The sequence below is a fragment of the Ptychodera flava genome, chromosome 5 (assembly GCF_041260155.1).
Source record: "Ptychodera flava strain L36383 chromosome 5, AS_Pfla_20210202, whole genome shotgun sequence".
Lineage (NCBI taxonomy): Eukaryota > Metazoa > Hemichordata > Enteropneusta > Ptychoderidae > Ptychodera > Ptychodera flava.
In genome coordinates, this window is record NC_091932.1 from 26666234 (window position 1) to 26686333 (window position 20100).

Here is a 20100-nt window from a genome sequence, read left to right on the forward strand (position 1 = left end):
TGCAACGGCTTAATTTGAACATGGTGCCTGTATACCTTTAAACACTTTTTAAAAACCCAGAAGGGGGGAATACTACAAGATATCACGTTTAATACAGCCCTACTTGACATAGTATAGGGCTCTCACTTGTGCGAACGTCGTAGGAAACACTTATTGCAACAATTTACCCTAAATATAAAGAATCGGCTGTCAATTAAACTGCGGTTGCTAACCAACCGGAGGTAAATAGTGAGACTAAACCTGCCCAGAAATACTAGCTCAATAGACTCGTTTTGGCGCGTGCCAACTCAAAATTATAGAAAACCGCAAAGGCTAGTCGTTTTGGCGTGTGCCGGCTAATCGGCTAACAAAAAACAGGAAACCGCAAAACCGCAAAAAGTGATAAAGAAATGTAAATAGCTATTGAATAGTTTCTATAAAAATCTCTACATATGTATATCAACCTGAGGAATAAAATTTTGACCTGTAGCACGATGCTCAATGGAATAGCCAGTATTATTGTGAAAGGTGTTAGTCATATCAAACTACTGACGTGCTACAAAATAATTAATCTTTCCACCTTTCAGCTTGGTGAAAAACGCATTTATTCATTCGCCAAAGGCCTGTGGATTCGCTTATTTTTGCACAAGTTCTACATGGACATAGGAAAAAGTTCGACTCACCCTCTGGATTGTTAAACATACAACTGACTGTTCCAGTGAATCCGACATGGTGAGAGTTCTCGAATCAAAAACTGTACTGTAGCCGTGCTCGAATACAAATGTCTTCCCATTAAATTACGTCATTGTTATACGAGAGTTAGGATGCCAAAGTCTGTCACCCTGTTTTTTTCAAAGTTTGGAGTAGAGGGCGGCATTTCCATCTGAATAATTAACGACGTGAAATGCAAACATTTCCATCGCATATGTTCCGGCAGTATGTACAGTAGAAATACTGTTTACGCTGCAGTTACGTAAGCTTATAAGCTTATACTCCACAAAATGGCCACAGGCGGCGTGAAGTTTCTGAAAGGATTTCCTGAACGTCCTACTTGGTACCTTAGACACTCACATGTGATATCCTGAAGAGTATTCTCTGCAGTAATTCCAGTTTCTGTTGACATTCCATCATTTCTAAAGCTAACGACACGATATAACGAGATTGGAGACGTTCTACTGTCACGCGCACGCACTCTCAATTGCGCATGCTCTGGGAATCGCGTCGCGCCTCTGAAGGGCGCGCGCGTGTTCCAACAGAGAAGAACGCGAATCGTATGGTCTCTGCCAGACTACACTCTGGTTAGAATTATATAGTTATAATGTTACCCCTAATCCCGGGGGGGGGGGGTAACTCCCATAGATGGCTATACGGGGAGGGTCCGCGCGAAAGGGGTCGTTTTTTTGCACTGTTTGGTATCAGAAAGGGTATACTTTTCACGAGATGTTGGTATGAGAAAGGGTCCGGTTTTAAACACAAACTGACATTTGTTAAAAATCATGCTGTCAACACTGGAAACCCATGTATCTACATCCCAGATCTACCATCAATACTTCCGATCTGTCGGTTTGACTGTTGGTACCCCTGGTACGCAAGGCGAGTGAGTCGTATCTGTATACGTATGGTATTGTATGTTGGCGGGCAGGCGTGAGTTGCTATGCGGGTCAAAGGTCAACCCCACGCTACCCCGCCAAGAGATAGCTGCGTTTCGACAACTAGGTATCAGAAAGGGTAGGTTTTTTTGCTCAAAACTGGTATCACAACAGTTTGGGTTTCCATGTTCGTGCGGAGCCCCCCCGTACTATTAGCCATGGAGTTACCCCCCCGGGCCCTAATGTATGGAAAATATTCGTTCGGTGGTCGCAGCATAGCAATTTCACTGCAAAGAGAGAGAGAGAGAGAGAGAGAGAGAGAGAGAGAGAGAGAGAGAGAGAGAGAGAGAGAGTTAATTTATATTGGAAATCTTTTTCACAGGGGAGAGAGAGAGAGAGAGTGAGAGAGAGAGAGAGAGAGTTAATTTATATTAGAAATATTTTTCATAGTCGTGACTTTTGATGGAAGAAAACTGCGCTGCGCGTACATCAATGGGAAGTCACCCCTATTGACAAAATTAAAATATACAACACCTCTTTATCAGAATTCCAACACAGCCTCAATGAACTATTATTAGATTTCTATATAATACTTATAGCCCCTAAACTTGTAATAACAATAATAATAATAATAATAATTAATATAAGTATTATATAGAAATAATAACGCGAATAATAATAGGTTCAATTTCCGTGAAATTTTCACCATAAGGGTATTTTGGGTCAAAAAGACCAAATATGATATCGATTTCACTGCCCCATGTTTCCATGGTAACCATTTTAGGGGTTGAAAATTTCAGTTTTTCTAATATCCCATGAAAAGTTACTTTGATTTTATATGAAAATTATCTAGTGGGGGAGTTCGGGTCAGAGAACACGAAAACCAGAATTATTTTAATGTTTCGAGTTGCCATGGTAACTATTTTAGGATTGAAAATGTAACTTTTTCCCTAATTCCTATTAAAGAACAATTGATTGATGTAAAAATTTGATCATAAGGGTTTTCTGGCTTGCACACCAAAAAATATCACACTCATTTTAATGTGAGATGTTTCCATGGCAACCATTCAGGAGTAAAAATTACCAGTTTTTTAAAGATTTCACCTAAAATCCAGTAATCAACAGAATGTGTAATATCAAAGTGATATTTTGGGTTAGAAAGACCAAATATCCAGTGTAAAAATCCAGTAATCAACAGAAATATTATACCAAAGGGTTATTTGGGTTAGAAAGACAAAATATGATATCAATTTTTACTACCCTGTGTTTCCATAGTAACCTATTTGCATTTTAAAATTTCATTTTTTTTTCCAAATTCCATTAAAAGTAATCCCAGTTACTATGCAAATGCTCTCCTTAGTGTATTTATCACAGCATGAACTCCATGTTCATTTTTGTTTTATGTTGCCTTGGAACCACAGTTTTTTTTTTAAAACCATAGACCCTTGATAGTATCTATGCTAAAACATAATTCACTGTTTTTTATTTATTTAATGGATTTCAAAGTAACAACTAAGAAATTTGTTCTATAATAATAATAATAATTGTAATTTCTTTGCCTTCATTCTAGGATGAATAGTAAACATAATGTATATTGGGGCCATTCTGGTCAAAATTATATTTTCCGTTAATTTTAGTGTGTTAGAATTAATTTTATATAGACCAGAAATAATTTTTGAAGTATTTTTTATTTTGTTTAATGCAGTCATCCCAAATAGGCTAAGTGTTATATAGTACAGTACTAACTCATTATGCATCGAATTATGTTTATGCCTTCAAATTAATTTTATGTGCTTAAAATTAATTCTACTAGTATCTCAATTAATTTTATGAACCCAATTCCCCTTATCACCCAGTGTACCATTATTTATCACAGGCAGTTACAGTAGCGCACAGTTTTTTTATTTAAAACATAATTCACTGGTGCTTATTTATTTTATATATTATAATGAACAAGTTATTAATATTCATGTTAGAATAATTTATTTTGATTTCTTTGCCTCATTCCAGGAAGAATAATGAAGACAAATTAAGTTCTGATTGTTTAACTAAAGTAAAATTATGACCATGTAGTGGTGCATTATTTTTTGTGTGACCTGGCCTGGCCATAAACTTTATGATTAGCTAGATCTCCCCTTTCCATGGTAGCAACGGCTAAATTTGAACATGGTGCCTGTATACCTTTAAACATTTTTTTTAAACCCAGCAGGCCAAGACAAGGGGGAAATATTACAAGTTAAATGTTTCATGTTTAATACTGCCCAGGGCTCGAAATTAACTTTTTTCCCTGGTAGTCCACTTGGGCTACCATTTTCTGAAGTTGGTAGCCTAGTGACAGTGGATTGTAGCCCATGCATATTTTAGATCATGGGTATTTTTTTCGTTAACCAGACAAAAAAAGGCTATTTTTCAAGATTCTGCCTATGAAGTGAATTTTCTAGTCTTTTGATGTGTATACTTGCACACCTTTAATACCCAAGGAAACAGGTATAATGGACGACAGTGGGACTCCAAAGTTTTGTGAACCATTAACAACCCGTTCAACCCTCAGAGTTGTATGCAAATTTTAAAAGTCGCCATGACAACCTGACAACAACATGGCCTTTTCAGCACTAAGACATAGTGTAGCAGGGCTACAAATAGGCCATGGCCCTTCTGTCAGGAGGAGGCATAATTTCTGTGTCATTGTAATTGATACATTATTATCAAAATGCTACGAGAATGCGTTTTTATTGGCCATCGTTTCCTGTGTCTGTCATTCAAGTATGCCAGTTCAGATATTGAAACTTTGTTGCAAAGTTCCACCGCACGGCCGGTTGTCTTCGTAATTTCCAGAACAAAGTCATATTATGGCAAATTTTTGTGCCCAGCCTGGTTTGACTGCATTTATCTAGCTCGTCCCAAAGTGACGGACGCATCTTTCAACCTATCAGCTTGGTGAAAAACGCATTTATTGATTCGCCAAAGGCCTGTGGATTCGCATATTTTTGCACAAGTGCTACATGGACATAGGAAAAAGTTCGACTCACCCTAGCCCTGCGTACGATGCTGTGTGTTCCGCTACAGCTAATTAGCCCCGCTCACCACAGCCCTGCAAAGACCCGTACGTAGAGTTGGTGACTTCAAATCCATTTTTGGACTTGACGTAAAAAGCCAAATTACTGCCGAAATTCAGCGTTCTTGGGCCCAAGTCGTATCCCTGCCTACCTCAGCTACTCGATCACTTCCAAAAATGCCAGTCTTTTATTCTTTTTTCGTAAATAACCGTCGATGTCGGCAACTCTCTCGCTAGCCCTTAGTACGTACGCAGTGTACGCTGTGTGTTAGGAACGCACACAGGGAATGCACAGCGTACACTGCGTACGTACGCAGGGCTAGCGAGAGAGTTGCCGACATCGACGGTTATTTACGAAAAAAGAATAAAAGACTGGCATTTTTGGAAGCGATCGAGTAGCTGAGGTAGGCAGGGATACGACTTGGGCCCGAGAACGCTGAATTTCGGCAGTTATTTGGTTTTTTACGTCAAGTCCAAAAATGGATTTGAAGTCACCAACTCTACGTACGGGTCTTTGCAGGGCTGTGGTGAGCGGGGCGGTTAGCTGTAGCGGAACACACAGCATCGTACGCAGGGCTAGACTCACCCTAGCCCTCTCGATTGTTGAATAAAACCACGGTCCATGAGTTCTCGAAAACTGTAGTGTGGCATTCCAAAGTCTTTCACCCTGTTTTTTTCAAAGTTTGGAGAAGGGCGGCATTTCCATCTGAATGACTGAACGACGTGAAACGCAAAATTCTATCGCATATCTTCCGGCAACATGTACAGTACCGTCAGTAGAAATACTGTATATGCTGCAGTGTTGAGTTACGTAAGCTTATAAGCTTATACTCCTCAAAATGGCTACAGGCGGCGTGAACTTTCTGAAAGGATTTCCTAAACGCCCTTCTTGGTACCTTAGACACTCACATGTGATATCCTGAAAAGTATTCTCTGCAGTAATTCCAGTTTCTGTCATCATTCCAACGACACGATAGCGCGAGATCGGAGACGTTCTAATATCACGCCACGCACTCCCAATAGCGCATGCTCTGGGATTCGCGTCGCGTCTCTGAAGGGCGCGCGCATGTTCCGACAGAGAAGAACGCGAATCGCAGGGTCTCTGCCAGATTACACTGCCAGGGCGAAACATGCGAAATGCAGAAAAATGTTTATTCTGCAATGCCAATATGACGCTTACGAAGTAAGTCTGAATAAGTTTTAAATTATACAACAGAATGAATCCATTGTACATTGGTACATTGATACGTTTATGAAAGAATTAGTACAGGATACGGTTATGTTAGAGTTGGGGTGGGCCGGGGTGGGGAATATTCGTTCGGTGGTCGCAGCATAGCACTGCAGAGAGAGAGAGAGAGAGAGAGAGAGAGAGAGAGAGAGAGAGAGAGAGAGAGAGAGAGAGAGAGAGAGAGAGAGAGAGATTATTAACTTATATCGGAAATCTTTTTCATAGTCGTGACTTTTGATGAAAGAAAACTAAAAACAAAATTAAATTGAACCGATTGAACGTGTATCCGTAAAGTTCGCACAAAAGTTAAAAGTCTAGGCCTGCTGGTATCGCTTAAACTGCTTAGTGTCACTTTTCCGACAAGCATTTAATTACCCCTTGGCTTAATGATATCCCCTCTCTCCGTACAGTATAATGCATAATTCTGCGCTGCACGTAAAACAATTGGAAGTCACCCCTATTGACAAAATTAAAATATACAACACTTCTTTTTCAGAATTCCTACACAGCTTCAATGAACTGTTATTAGATTTCTATATAATACTTATAGCCCCTAAACTTGTAATAATAATAATAATAATAATAATAATAATAATAATAATAATAATAATAATAATAATTGTTATTATTATTATTATTATTATTATTATTATTATTATTATTATTATTACAAGCTTAGGGGCTATAAATATTATATAGAAATCTAATAACAATTCATTGAAGCCGTGGGAATTCTGAAAAAGAGGTGTTGTTTATTTTAATTTTGTCAATAGGGGTGAATTCCAATTGCCGTACGTATATTCTCTCCACCCAGTTAGGCGTTCCTTTTGACATCACTACCCTTATGAATATTCATATACTTGCAAAAACTGACAGTCGCTGTGTTTGGCAGCGCGTGCTCACAGCTGCTGAGCTGCACAGCGTAGCCTTCGAATGCAGGCCCATCGTGGGAGTCGTGGGCATGCACAACACAAGGCACAGCGACTGTGGAGAGTCTATGCCAGTGTACCGGTAATTGGCCTTGTAAACGAATCTTCAGCGTGGCATTTGTAGTTGTGGCGAAAACCATAAACCCTCTCTCCCTATGCTGACGTTGTTGTTTTTATTTTGTTCATGTGCATTAAATGTAAGCAATCAAGGAAGTTTTGGGATGGAAATAGAGCAAAGGCATGAGTTTCCGCGAGATCTGTGCTACAAATATAACTTTATGCATGCGCACTCTTTTGCCAGTGTAGTCTGCCAATATGAGCATGCGCAATTGAGTGAACGTGCGCGTGAATGTGTAGTCTGTACACTACGTCTCGTGTTATAATCATGTCGTTCAGCTTTGCATGTTGACAGAAACTGGAATTACTGCAGAGAATACTTTTCAGGACATCACAAGTGAGTCCCTAAGGTAACAAGTAGGACGTTTAGGAAATCCTGTCAGAAAGTTCACGCCGCCTGTGGCCATTTTGTGGAGTACAAGCTTATAGTTATACATACCTGGAGAGTATACAGTATTTCTACTGTGCAGTGTACATATTGCCGGATAATATGCGATGGAATTTTGCGTTTCACGTCGTTCAATCATTCAGATGGAAATGCTGCCCTTCTCAAAACTTTGATACAAACAGGGTTACAGATTTGGAATGCTAACTTTTGTATATCAAGAATGACATTATTTAATGAGAAGACATTTGTATTCGAGCACGGCTATAGTTTTTGATTCAAGAACTCTCGATCATCATAGACCGTGGTTGTATTTAACAATCAAGAGGGCTAGGGTGAGTCGAACTTTTTCCTATGTCCGTGAAGCACTTGTGCAAAAATAATCGAATCCACAGGCCTTTGGTGAATCAATAAATGCGTTTTTCACCAAGCTGAAAGGTTGAAAGATTCGTCCGTCACTTTGGGACGAGGTAGATAAATGCAGTCAAACCCAGCTGGGCACATAATGTAACTTTGTTCTGGAAATTATGAAGACGACCGGCCGTGCGGTGGAACTTTGCAACAAAGTTTAAATGTCTGAACTGACGTACTTGAATGACAGGCACAGGAAACGATGGCCAATAAAAACGCATTCTTGTTGCATTTTAATGATAATGTATCAATCACAATGACACAGAAATTATGCCTCCTCCCGGCAGAAGGGCCATGGCCAATTTTTAGCCCTGCTACAGTATGTCTCAGTGCTGAAAAGGCCATGTTGTTGTCAGGTTGTCATGGCGACTTTTAAAATTTGCATACAACTCTGAGAGAGAAACGGGTTGTTAATGGGTCACAAAACTTTTGAGTCCAACTGTCGTCCATTATACCTGTTTCCTTGGTATTAAATGTGTGCAAGTATACACATCAAAAGACTAGAAAATTCACTTTATGGGCAGAATCTCGTAAAATAGCCTTTTCTTGTCTGGTAAACGAAAAATGATACCCCTGATCTAAAATATGCATGGTTTTAAATACAAAAAATTGTGGTTACCTGAATGGTAAGCATGGCAACATGAAACAAAAATGAACATGGGATTACTTTTAATGAAAATTGGAAAAACGTTGAAATTTTAAAACGCAAATAGGTTACTATGGAAACACAGGGCAGTAAAAATGGATATCATGTTTTGTATTTCTAGCCCAAAATAACCCTTTGGCATACAAGTCATCGTTGATGACACAGTCCCCACTTGTTAATGGGTACTTTGATTACAGGTCCTCAGAGAGGATAGAATCCTCTTCATTAGGTCTGTGATAAAAATACTTTTGAATAAATTCGCTTGATACATGTCTGAGTTGTAGTTCAGGACATGAGAAAATCATAATAAAATGGCCACATGTCGGCCATATTGGATCGTATCACAAAACAAATCAATGTGCATATGTATGACATAAGTCAATGTCCTTGTACCAAGTTTGAATAAAATCCGTCGAGATATGCCTGAGTTATGGCTCTGTAGATGAAAAAAATCGTAACAAAATGGCCGCATGGCGGCCATATTAGATCGTATCACATGAAAAATTGACGTGCATATCTATGACATTGGTCAATGTCCTTGTACCAACTTTGAATTAAATCAGTTAAAACATGCCTGAGTAATGGCTTGTACATGAAAAAATCATAATAAAATGGCCGCCTGGCGGCCATATTGAATCGTATCACAAATTAAATCGAGGTGAATATGTATGACATAGGTCAATGTCCTTGTACAAAGTTTGAATAAAATATGTTGAGATATGCCTGAATTATAGCTCTTTACATGGAAAAATCGTAACAAAATGGCTGCCTGGCAGCCATATTGGATCGCATCACAAAACAAATTGACGTGCATATCTATGACATTGGTCAATGTCCTTGTACAAGCTTTGAATAAAATCGGTTGAAACATGTCTGAGTTATGGCTCTATACATGAAAAAAATCGTAATAAAATGGCCGCCTGGCGGCCATATTGGATCGTATCAAAAAACAAATTGACGTGCATCTGTATGACATATGAAGTAATCCTTGTACCAAGTTTGAATGAAATCGCTCCAGGCATCTCTGAGATATCTGTGTGAACGGACGGACGGACGCACGCACACACGCACGCACGCATGCACGGACGCACGGACATGACCAAACCTATAAGTCCCCCGGACGGTGTCTGTGGGGACTGTTGATTACTGGATTTTTACACTGGATATTTGGTCTTTCTAACCCAAAATATCCCTTTGATATAACATATTCTGTTGGTTACTGGATTTTAGGTGGAATCTTTGAAAAACTGGTAATTTTTACTCATGAATGGTTACCATGGAAACATCTCACATTAAAATGAGTGTGATTTTTTTGGTGTGCTAACAAGAAAAACCCTTATTATCAATTTTTTTTACATCAATCAATAGTTCTTTAATAGGAAATAGGGAAAAAGTAACATTTTCAATCCAAAAATTGTTACCATGGCAACTCGAAACATTAAGATAAGTCTGGATTTTGTGTTCTCTGACCCGAACTCCCCCACTAGATAATTTCCATATCAATCAAAGTAACTTTTCATGGGATATTAGAAAAACTGAAATTTTCAACCCCTAAAAAGGTTACCATGGAAACATCGGGTAGTGAAATCGATATCATGTTTGGTCTTTTTGACCCAAAATACCCTTATGGTGAAATTTTCATGGAAATTGAACCTATTATTATTCGCATTATAATTTCTATATAATATTTATATTAATTATTATTATTATTATATTTTTACAATAATAATTATTATGATTGTTATTATTATTATTATTATTATTATTATTATTATTATTATTATTATTACAAGTTTAGGGGCTATAAGTATTATATAGAAATCTAATAACAGTTCTGTGGGAATTCTGAAAAAGAGGTGTTCGAATGCAGGCCCATCGTGGCAGTCGTGGGCGCGCACAAAACAAGGCACAGCGACTGTGGAGAGTCTATGCCAGTGTATTTGCTGTAAATATACCTTCACGCATGCGCACTCGTTTGCCAGTGTAGTCTGCCAATATGAGCATGCACAATTATGTTTACCTGCTCGTGAATGTGTAGTCTGTACACTACGTCTCGTGCTATAATCTTGTCGTTGAGCTTTGAATGTTGACAGAAACTGGAATTACTGCAGAGAATACTTTTCAGGACATCACAAGTGACTCCCTAAGGTAACAAGTAGGACGTTCAGGAAATCCTTTCAGAAAGCTCATGCCGCCTGTGGCCATTTTGTGGAGTATAAGCTTATATGTACCTGGATCGACGGTATACAGTATTTCTACTGTACATACTGCCAGATAATATGCGATGGAATTTTGCGTTTCACGTCGTTCAATCATTCAGATGGAAATGCTGGCCTTCTCCAAACTTTGAAAAAAATCAGGGTGACAGACTTTCGAATGCTAACTCTTGTATAACAATGACGTTGAAGACATTTGTATTCGAGCTCGGCAACATTTTTTGATTTGAGAACTCTCATCATGGAGGATTCACTGAAACAGTGAGTATTCAACAACTTTTTCCTATGTCCGTGTAGCACTTGTGCAAAAATAAGCGAGTCCAAAGGCCTTTGGCAAATCAATAAATGCGTTTTTCACCAAACTGAAAGGTTGAAAGATGCGTCGGTCACTTTGGGACGAGCTAGATAAATGCAGTCAAACCCAGCTGGGCATAGAAGTATGACTTTGTTCTGGAGACGACCGGCCGTGCGGTGGAACTTTGCAACAAAGTTTCCATATCTGAACTGACATACTTGAATGACAGGCACAGGAAACGATGGCCAATAAAAACGCATTCTCGTTGCATATGATAATAATGTATCAATCTAAATGACACGGAAATTATGCCTCCTCCCAACAGAAGGGCCATTTTTAGCCCTGCTACAGTATGTCTCAGTGCTGAAAAGGCCATATTGTTGTCATGTTGTCATGGCGACTTTTAAAATTTGTATACAACTGTGAGAGTGAAACGGGTTGTTTATAGGTCACAAAACTTTTGAGTGCCACTGTCGTCCATTACACCTATTTCCTTGGGCATTAAAGGTGTGCAAGTATACACATCAAAAGACTAGAAAATTCACTTCATGGGCAGAACCTTGTAAAATAGCCCTTTCTTGTCTGGTTAACGAAAAAAAGATACCCCTGATCTAAAATATGCATGGGCTACCAGCCAGTGTCACCGGGCTACCAACTTCAGAATATGGTTGCCCAAGTGGACTACCAGGGAAAAAAAGTTAATTTCGAGCCCTGGGCAATAATAAACATGAAACATTTAACTTGTAATATTTCCCCTTGTCTTGGCCTGCTGGGTTTTAAAAAAACGTTTAAAGGTATACAGGGATCATGTTCAAATTTAGCCATTGCTACCATGGAAAGGGGAGATCTAGCTAATCATCAGAATCATAGAGTTTATGGGGTCACGCCAAGTCACACAAAAAATAATGCACCACTACATGGCCATAATTTTACTTTAGTTAAACAATCAGAAATATATAATTTGTCTTCATTATTCTTCCTGGAATGAGGCAAAGAAATCAAAATAAATTATTATAAAATGAACATTATTATACGTCGTTAATTATAAATCCATAAATAAATAAGTACCAGTGAATTATGTTTTAAATAGAACAAAAAAACTGTGCGCTACTGTTACTGCTTGTGATAAATATAATGGTACATTGGGTGATAAGGAGGATTGGGTTCGGATACTAGTAGAATTAATTTCAGGACATAAAATTAATTTGAAGGCATAAACTTAATTCGATAAATGCATAATAAGTTAGTAATATACTATATAACACTTATTTGGGACGACTGCATGAAACACAATTTAAAATGCTTGAAAAATTATTTCTGGTCTATGTAAAATTAATTCTAATACACTAAATTAACGGAAAACATAATTTTGACCAAAATGGCCCCAATATACATTATCTTTATTTTTCTTTCCAGAATGAAGGCAAAGAAATTACCATTATTGTTATTATTATTATTATAGAACAAATGTTAAAAGTTGTTACTTAGAAATCCATGAAATAAATAAAAACAGTGAATTATGTTTTAACATAGACTCTCTCGAGGGTCTATGGTTTTAAATAAAAAAACTGTGATTACCGAAATGGTTACTATGGCAACATAAAACAAAAATGAACATGGAGTTCATGCTGTTATAAATACTTTTAGGAGAGCATTTGCATAGTAACTGGGATTACTTTTAATGGACTTAGGAAAAAAATTGAAACTTTAAAACGCAAATAGGTTACTATGGAAACACAGGGCAGTAAAAATAGATATCATATTTTGTCTTTCTAACCCGAAATAACCCTTTGGTATAATATTTCTGTTGATTACTGGATTTTTACACTGGATATTTGGTCTTTCTAACCCAAACTATCCCTTTGAGATAACACATTCTCTTGATTACTGGATTTTAGATGGAATCTTTGAAAAACTGGTAATTTTTACTCCTGAATGGTTGCCATGGAAACATCTCACATTAAAATGAGTGTGATTTTTTGGGTGTGCTAACCAGAAAAACCCTTATTATCAATTTTTACATCAATCAATAGTTCTTTAATAGGAATTAGGGAAAAAGTAACATTTTCAATCCCAGAATAGTTACCATGGCAACTCAAAACATTAAAATAAGTCTGGTTTTTGTGTTCTCTAACCAGAACTCCCCCTGCTAGATAATTTTCATATCAATCAAAGTAACTTTTCATTGGATATTAGAAAAACTGAAATTTTCAACCCCTAAAATGGTTACCATGGAAACATGAGGCAGTGAAATCAATATCATATTTGGTCTTTTCGACCCAAAATACCCTTATGGTGAAATTTTCACGGAAATTGAACCTATTATTATTCGCGTTATTATTTCTATATAATACTTATATTAATTATTGAACTATATTTTTGACACTGTATAAATAGTACCATTGCACAAGGAAATAAAGGAAAACTGAAGTAAGTTTCTTGACAAACAATTATACTGCACTTTCTAAATTTAAATATAACAGATATAGTCCCTTTTAATTTCGAATAGCCAAATGTACTGTACGTAGTTCAGAGAATTATTTTCTGTGAAATTAGATTTCTTTTCCATTGTATTGATTGAAACTTTGAATAAAAGTGGCTCTTTGTAAATATAGAAAAAAGTATGATTTCAAAGGTCAAAGGTCAATCAAGAAATTATTTCATTTAGATATTTAATGATATGGACTGTGACTTACTGGGTTGGAGGCACTATTTTTTGTACAAATGCTTTTGAAGAGTCACTATTTTTCGCGCAGCAAAATTTTGTAAACCACCCTACCTCTCCCATTATAATTTGTGTTCAGTCCCCCATATTTTAAAATAATAATTAACCTTTGTCATCACATTTCACGCTGGAAAGAGGCAAGACCCCATTTTCAACTATTCTATCCTCGTTTGCTGAAATATCGCACACATTATTGTTGTCTTAGAATATGTGAGAGAAAAAATGCATCTGATGGATGACGCGTCGACCAACTTTAAATTTAAAAAATTCTTTATACTCGCAAAATCGAAGTTATTCCAACTTTTCCCCACACATAAACTGGGCAGTCTGGATTATTCATACCTATCTTAATCCTACTGTTCGTAATGTTTATGTCGTGAACACATCTATCGCACACTTTTAACACCTTTCCCGGGATCTTGAACCCGGTTGGTCAAAATTGGCTGTTCTGGCCTTTTTGATCACCCCTCTTAAAATGCTTGGATAGTTGACTTGGAAAACAATTAAAATTAAAACTTTCATTAGCAATTAAGCCAAACACCGGAAAACACAGAAAACGTGGCTCATTACGCGTTCTCAGTGGGTGAAAAAGTTGAGGCCCTCGATGACTGTTACTGGTGGACAAAGGGTGCAGTGAAGAAAATAGTTGCAGTTGAAGAAGGACCGAGTCAGTATCTTGTCGGGTTCAACGGTTGGTCAGCAAAATGGGACAGAATTGTCGATGAAAATAGCACTAGGCAAAAGCCTTAACACTCATTCGGACACCAACAAAACCAAACAGATTCAAACCACCTCAGGATTTCAACAAATATAGTCGTAAAATGTGACTACGCTACATCATGAGACACAAACAATCGCAACAACACCAATTCAAAGAAAAGTCAAATTGGACTCCACGAACAGCAAAAAATACAAAAACCTGAAAGCTATCTGAAGCTGCTAAACTCGCACTTCTAGAGATACCCTTTCAAACAAGGAAAAAAACCATGTCGCGTGCCCAAAGAATCGCGATAAACCAGCTTGCAAACAGTAGACAACTTACTATAAAAACCCTTCGACAAGGGTCGGGTTTTCGTCTTGGTCAACACAAAAGATTACGTACACGAATGCGAAAGGCAATTACGCAACACTAAGTATTATACACAACTAGCCAGTGACGACACAGAACAAACAGTAAACAAAGTACACAAACTATTAAACAAAATGTACGAGAACAAACACATCGATCATGATACTTGTAAGTATCTTCATCCAGAAAACATAAAATCCGTACCAAGCAGTGGTACGTATTGCCTAAAAATTCACAAACCTCGGCAAAAATCTGAAAGACACACTAATCAAAACAAAATTTACTGAAGTAAAGAAACATAGAACAAACAAACTGAACCACCAAATGGGCTCACAACGAGACCCAAACATTAATATACTTGCCTCGCTACTCGAAGAGCAAGACCACTAAAATGCATTAAAATAATTTTTCACAAACACAAACTAAGGAAAGAATCTACACTGCGACTGATGAGAAACCACACTCGGGTTTCGAAACGCAAGCGTCAAAGTGCCACTCTATCAACTTTGTAACACAATAGGTCCGGCTGCGTCTCGCCATAAGCTTTCCACACACAAACAATACATTACCGTACACACTAATGCAAACTTCCCTACAAATATCCGAGGCGAAACAAACAGTTTTATTAACACAAACAATCGGATTAGAATGTAGGAACACAGTTTTGAAACGAATCAAACACAAACTCGATACAAAAACATTTTGGATAGTTAGGTGGGGAGCCTCTTTCACACTTTTTACTTACATAGAATCATAGACAGTGGAGGGGGGTTCCCCCGTCCACTGTCTATGGTGGAACCAACAAATTTGTCCGCATGCTTTGTAAAGAGTAATTTTAATTCATTGCGTTCATTCTTGTGTGGGGGGTTGTCAACCTGATGTAATCGCAAATCCTCAGATTTCCATCTGATATAAGTATGTACGTAAACAAGAAAAGTAAACTCATGAATTTTAATAGACGTGGTGGCTATGACCAATTTCAGCCAGAATTGGTCACAGCCACCATGTCTACGTCTGTGCGGGGAAAAGTTGTCATGTACGGACGACTGGAGATTGCTTTCATTTGCAGTGGCTAGGACGCGTACGTTTTGCTGGAAGAAAGATAGCTAGTTTATTACACGTTCATATACATACTATTGATCTTGTTTATGGGTTTGACATAAAGACCTCAAGTGTCACGCATATTCCTGGTCAGGGTGTACGTAGATTGATTCGCTCAGTACGATATTATTTATTGCGAAATTCAACTGGTGTAAACAAAATAGAGAAGAATGCATCACTGTAGGTCGCCCTTCAGACATTATTAGACCCTCCCCTCTTGGCAAATCAATTTTCATTCGTTCAATCAGAGAGTCAATTTTTAGGTATTCTACACAATATAATTGCTCCATATGATATTATGAAATGAACCCTTTTATTATGTCGAATTTTTAAAAAGAAAAGATGTTCAATACTTTCCTGATAGTGTCATCATGTATAATTCCTTCCGTTTGAGAAGGCGTCGTAATTTACTACATATACAACTGGTACTTGAAAACGTCAGTCGCTGTCTTTTGTACCTCCGGAACGACTATGGTGATCATGCCCAAATTAAACAAAATTCGAAAAAACACAGAGACCAAGTGTGTAGTTCCTACAAAATAGCGTATTCACTGTTGTACTGAGGAAGGCAGGTTCAATTCACAAGAACAATTGTTTTCGTGCTTATGAAATTACATTTCTATATATCAGATTTACTCCTACAGATAGCCCAGTCTAAAAGAATGAGTGACGCATAGATAATTGGCAGTAACGCTATTGCTTTATTTTAAACAAATAATGCAAATTTTGCATTGATATCAGGCATGTCGTTGTAATTCCTCCAAGTTTTGATTAATAACAATAACGGTTACAGTTATCATCGTCACAAATGATTGTCGAATTGACACCATAAGGACACGAAATTTTCTCGAAGTCATTGTGGCATGATTTAGTACAGATTCAGTAAGATCCAAAGATCGCTGTTATCATATGTGTATATTCAATTTCTTCGAAACTCAATAGGTACAGTTGAGTTGAATTAACTGCCGCCTTGATTTTACCAAGTTATTATTATTATTATTATTATTATTATTATTATTACAATGTGTAATTGACAGTTGACAGCTACTGTGCGTAGAGGTAATTTTTCATAGCAATTCAACAAAGTTTCAATGGCATTTTCGAAAGAATGACATTCTCAGAAGCCTATAATAATTGAAATGGAAACACGTCTATGGAAACAAACACCAATTTGTATATCAAAATTGTGACATTTTAATAGCAATCAAAGATTTTTTCATCGGGAAAACTGATAATTTGAGTTTCAAATGTTGCCATGGAAACATGTGGCACAGAAGTGAAAATAGTAGTTGTTGAAGCTTTTTTGAATGGACGCCGACTTTTTGACAAATTTCTATATTCGATTCCTAAGTGATAGGTGTTGAAATGAGTGGCATAGAAAAAGACATACGTTTTATCTCCTGCAGCCCGAGAAACCCACATGTTTCATTTTTATCTATCCAAACCATTTTTATTTGAATTCTCGGAATAGTCATGTGGGTTGTAATGTAGATCTTGACAGCCGATAACTCCAGCGAGTGTCCGCTGGTGGTAAATAACAGTTTCAGTAGCTCTGTAGATAAAACGTTCTCTTTTTTTAAAATCAGGTTAAATTGAAAAACATTTCTTTTTCGACCGACAAATTACCCACCCCGGTCAGTAAGGACATGCTTAATTTCATACTTTAAATGTTCGTGTAAATAATGCACGTTACATATCGCCGTTATATTGTAAAGTTTTTTTGGGTTAAGTACTTGTGTTAGTGACAAATAGTTTATCAAAATCACGGTTGTCCATCGTCGTGTATCACATTTATCATAGAGTAGATTTGCAGGTTTAAGTTTTATCCATGCGCATGCCAAGATTCCCCGGCACAAACGCTGTAGGTTCTAAATCATTTCCATATGAAAAAATACCTTACTTGAGGTGTGAACTGACTGTCAATCGGTGATTGCTCCACAAATATAACGGGTGATGTCATATTCATAAACATTGTGATCTTTTGTTCCACTTGATCGGCAGTTTATTTACTCTCTGGGGAGTCACAAGCCATTAATTCGGTAATGCGGAATTATTCCGCTCTCAGGGGATTAGTCTACCTACATGGTTTGTGCCGACCAATCCCCTCATGTAATGGTTTTGTCAAGTTGCAGTTTGGGTTCTCTACATCTTACGGGGTATACATGCGAATCGAAAGCGTTTTGACGAGGCTTTTTCTTACAGCCTGAGATTAAAGTATTTTCCGAGTCTGGTTGCGTTCTATCTAATTATACTCATCATTCACTTTATGTTTGCGACACGTATAAGTCACTTAGCGTGCAATTAAAAAGGTGGATACGTCAACAAGCTGGTAATACTCTGAGTAGGAATAATTTAGTTCAGTTCAAGTCGCAAGATACCTTAAGAAATTCTTCATCATTCTAAAGCGTCTGGGGAACCAGACAGACAAGATATAAGTAGCAACCGGATGGGTAATACCAACCATAACGATTCATCAAAAAAAGGCAGAAGAATCATAAAAGTGATGTGGGCCATGAAAGTAAATGTAGATACCGGGCAAATTTATTAATGAATTCGAAACAAGTGTCCTTTAGAAATGCTCAAACACCTGTAAAAGAAAAGAGAACCTCTAGTGGAGGGAATTAATCAAAAAGGGTTTGGTAATGTAAAGGAAGTAAGAATGAAGGACAATGGTAATAATGAAAACGTAAGAGCGCATAAATTACAAGAGAAATACCCACAAAATAAAGCAGGAATTAAGCACAAAGGGGCGTGACTGAATAAAGTTAAATTAGATAATAAGTAGATAGATGTTATTAAAATCAGACGTAATGATGCCAAAGTAGAAGCAGATTTATTGTCAATATTAATTGCGACAAAAGGAACATTTCTTGTGGCTATGGTATAGTTGAGATTTGGACCTCGAAGATTTTGACAACCGTGTATATTCTAAGATTGAAATTATAAAACCAGCAGCTCTTTAACATCATGGTGAAATAAATACACTTCTCATAGGTATTGATTAATTACTGATGAATATGAGATCAATGTAATCCCAATGACATTCAAATCTGACACCATGATGTAAACAATGAAAATCATTTCCCTTCTATGTAGAGGAAGTATATTTGACATGAGTGATACTGATATCGACGATTATCTAGAAGCTGTTGTAGACAAAAACTCCAAAGTGACGCAGAATCAAAATGAAGGTAATTTCAAAAAGCTCATGGATGCCGTGTCAGAGGGTAACATGGAGAAAGCTGAGAAAGTTCTTGAAGATCATCCAACATTGGTATGTATGGGAGAATTCGTTTTACCGGTACAACTGTCGTAAAACAACTGAAAATGTTGTTCCCGTTTGTCGAGCAATCCCGAACTGGTAGTTCATTTTCAGTCCTGATTCAAGAAGCATATGGGTGCAATTAAGGGTACTTGAAATATCCTGCCCTGGGAATTTTTGCAGACCTCCTTTATCAGAATATATCTCAGGCTAGACGGCGCAGGCTGTCTGCAATAGTAGTGCAGGGTGTGGCTGTGAGAAGCTGCTGTAATGGTGACCATCGCGTAATTGTTAGGGGTGCTCATGAAATAAAAGCATTAAATATATACCGGCTTTTATAAAATGAATGTATAAACTTCTAATACCCAGAGATACTCATTAGACTATGGATTTGGCTTGGTATCATGAATGGTGAAGTCAAAGGCACTTTAAAAACGAGATGTAAATGCAATTATGTTGTGAGTATTTTTGCGTCGTAATCACCTAAGGATCCTTATTACCTAAATTACCTAAAAGTACATTGCCCTAGGCGTCTATAAATTGGTCCAAATAAAGTGTATTTTATAACCTTTGAGGATTTTAAGTTGCTTAACTTCATACCTTACTTCATATAAACATACTAACACCATAACAACTTGTGTTAAAGTTGTGCAAATCCCCTAATTATGAAAGTATTAATATTATATACCTTCATTAAGCGATTAGCACAATTCAGGTATCATTATATCAAGTTTAAGGTACAAGCAATAAGATTATGGCGATACTGTTAAGGTCAAAGTTCAAGATCATCATGAAACATGGGGACAAACTTCAAAAATTAAACTTTTACATTGTAACTAACAGTAACATCACTGCTTATAGTTTGGGTAAAAATATGATTCAAGTATCTAGTAATTGAGTGTAGAATACTGGGTACATTTTGATCCAAGTTTACATTCAAGGTCACTTTCAAACCAAGAGGTACACGTGAAAAATCCAAATTTCATCATGTTGCATTAGTTTAGCACTCTTGCCACAGCGTAGGGTGTTACGAGTTGATGATTGTCCTCGACGCGTAGCAGACTACTATGAGGAAGAAATTACCCAACATTTA

At 37.3% G+C, this 20100-nt stretch overlaps 1 protein-coding gene across 5 annotated transcripts in view; it reads left to right on the forward strand.

Annotated features, from left to right (window-relative positions):
- The window catches only part of LOC139133390 (short transient receptor potential channel 4-like), a 51944-nt gene that overhangs the window by 10784 nt on the left and 21060 nt on the right, over window positions 1-20100 (forward strand). For all 5 annotated transcript variants that reach the window (XM_070699953.1, XM_070699948.1, XM_070699949.1 and 2 more), the window contains one exon: window positions 18842-19019. In XM_070699953.1, coding sequence (XP_070556054.1) covers window positions 18842-19019 — 178 coding nt within the window. The remainder of the gene's footprint in view (window positions 1-18841; window positions 19020-20100) is intronic.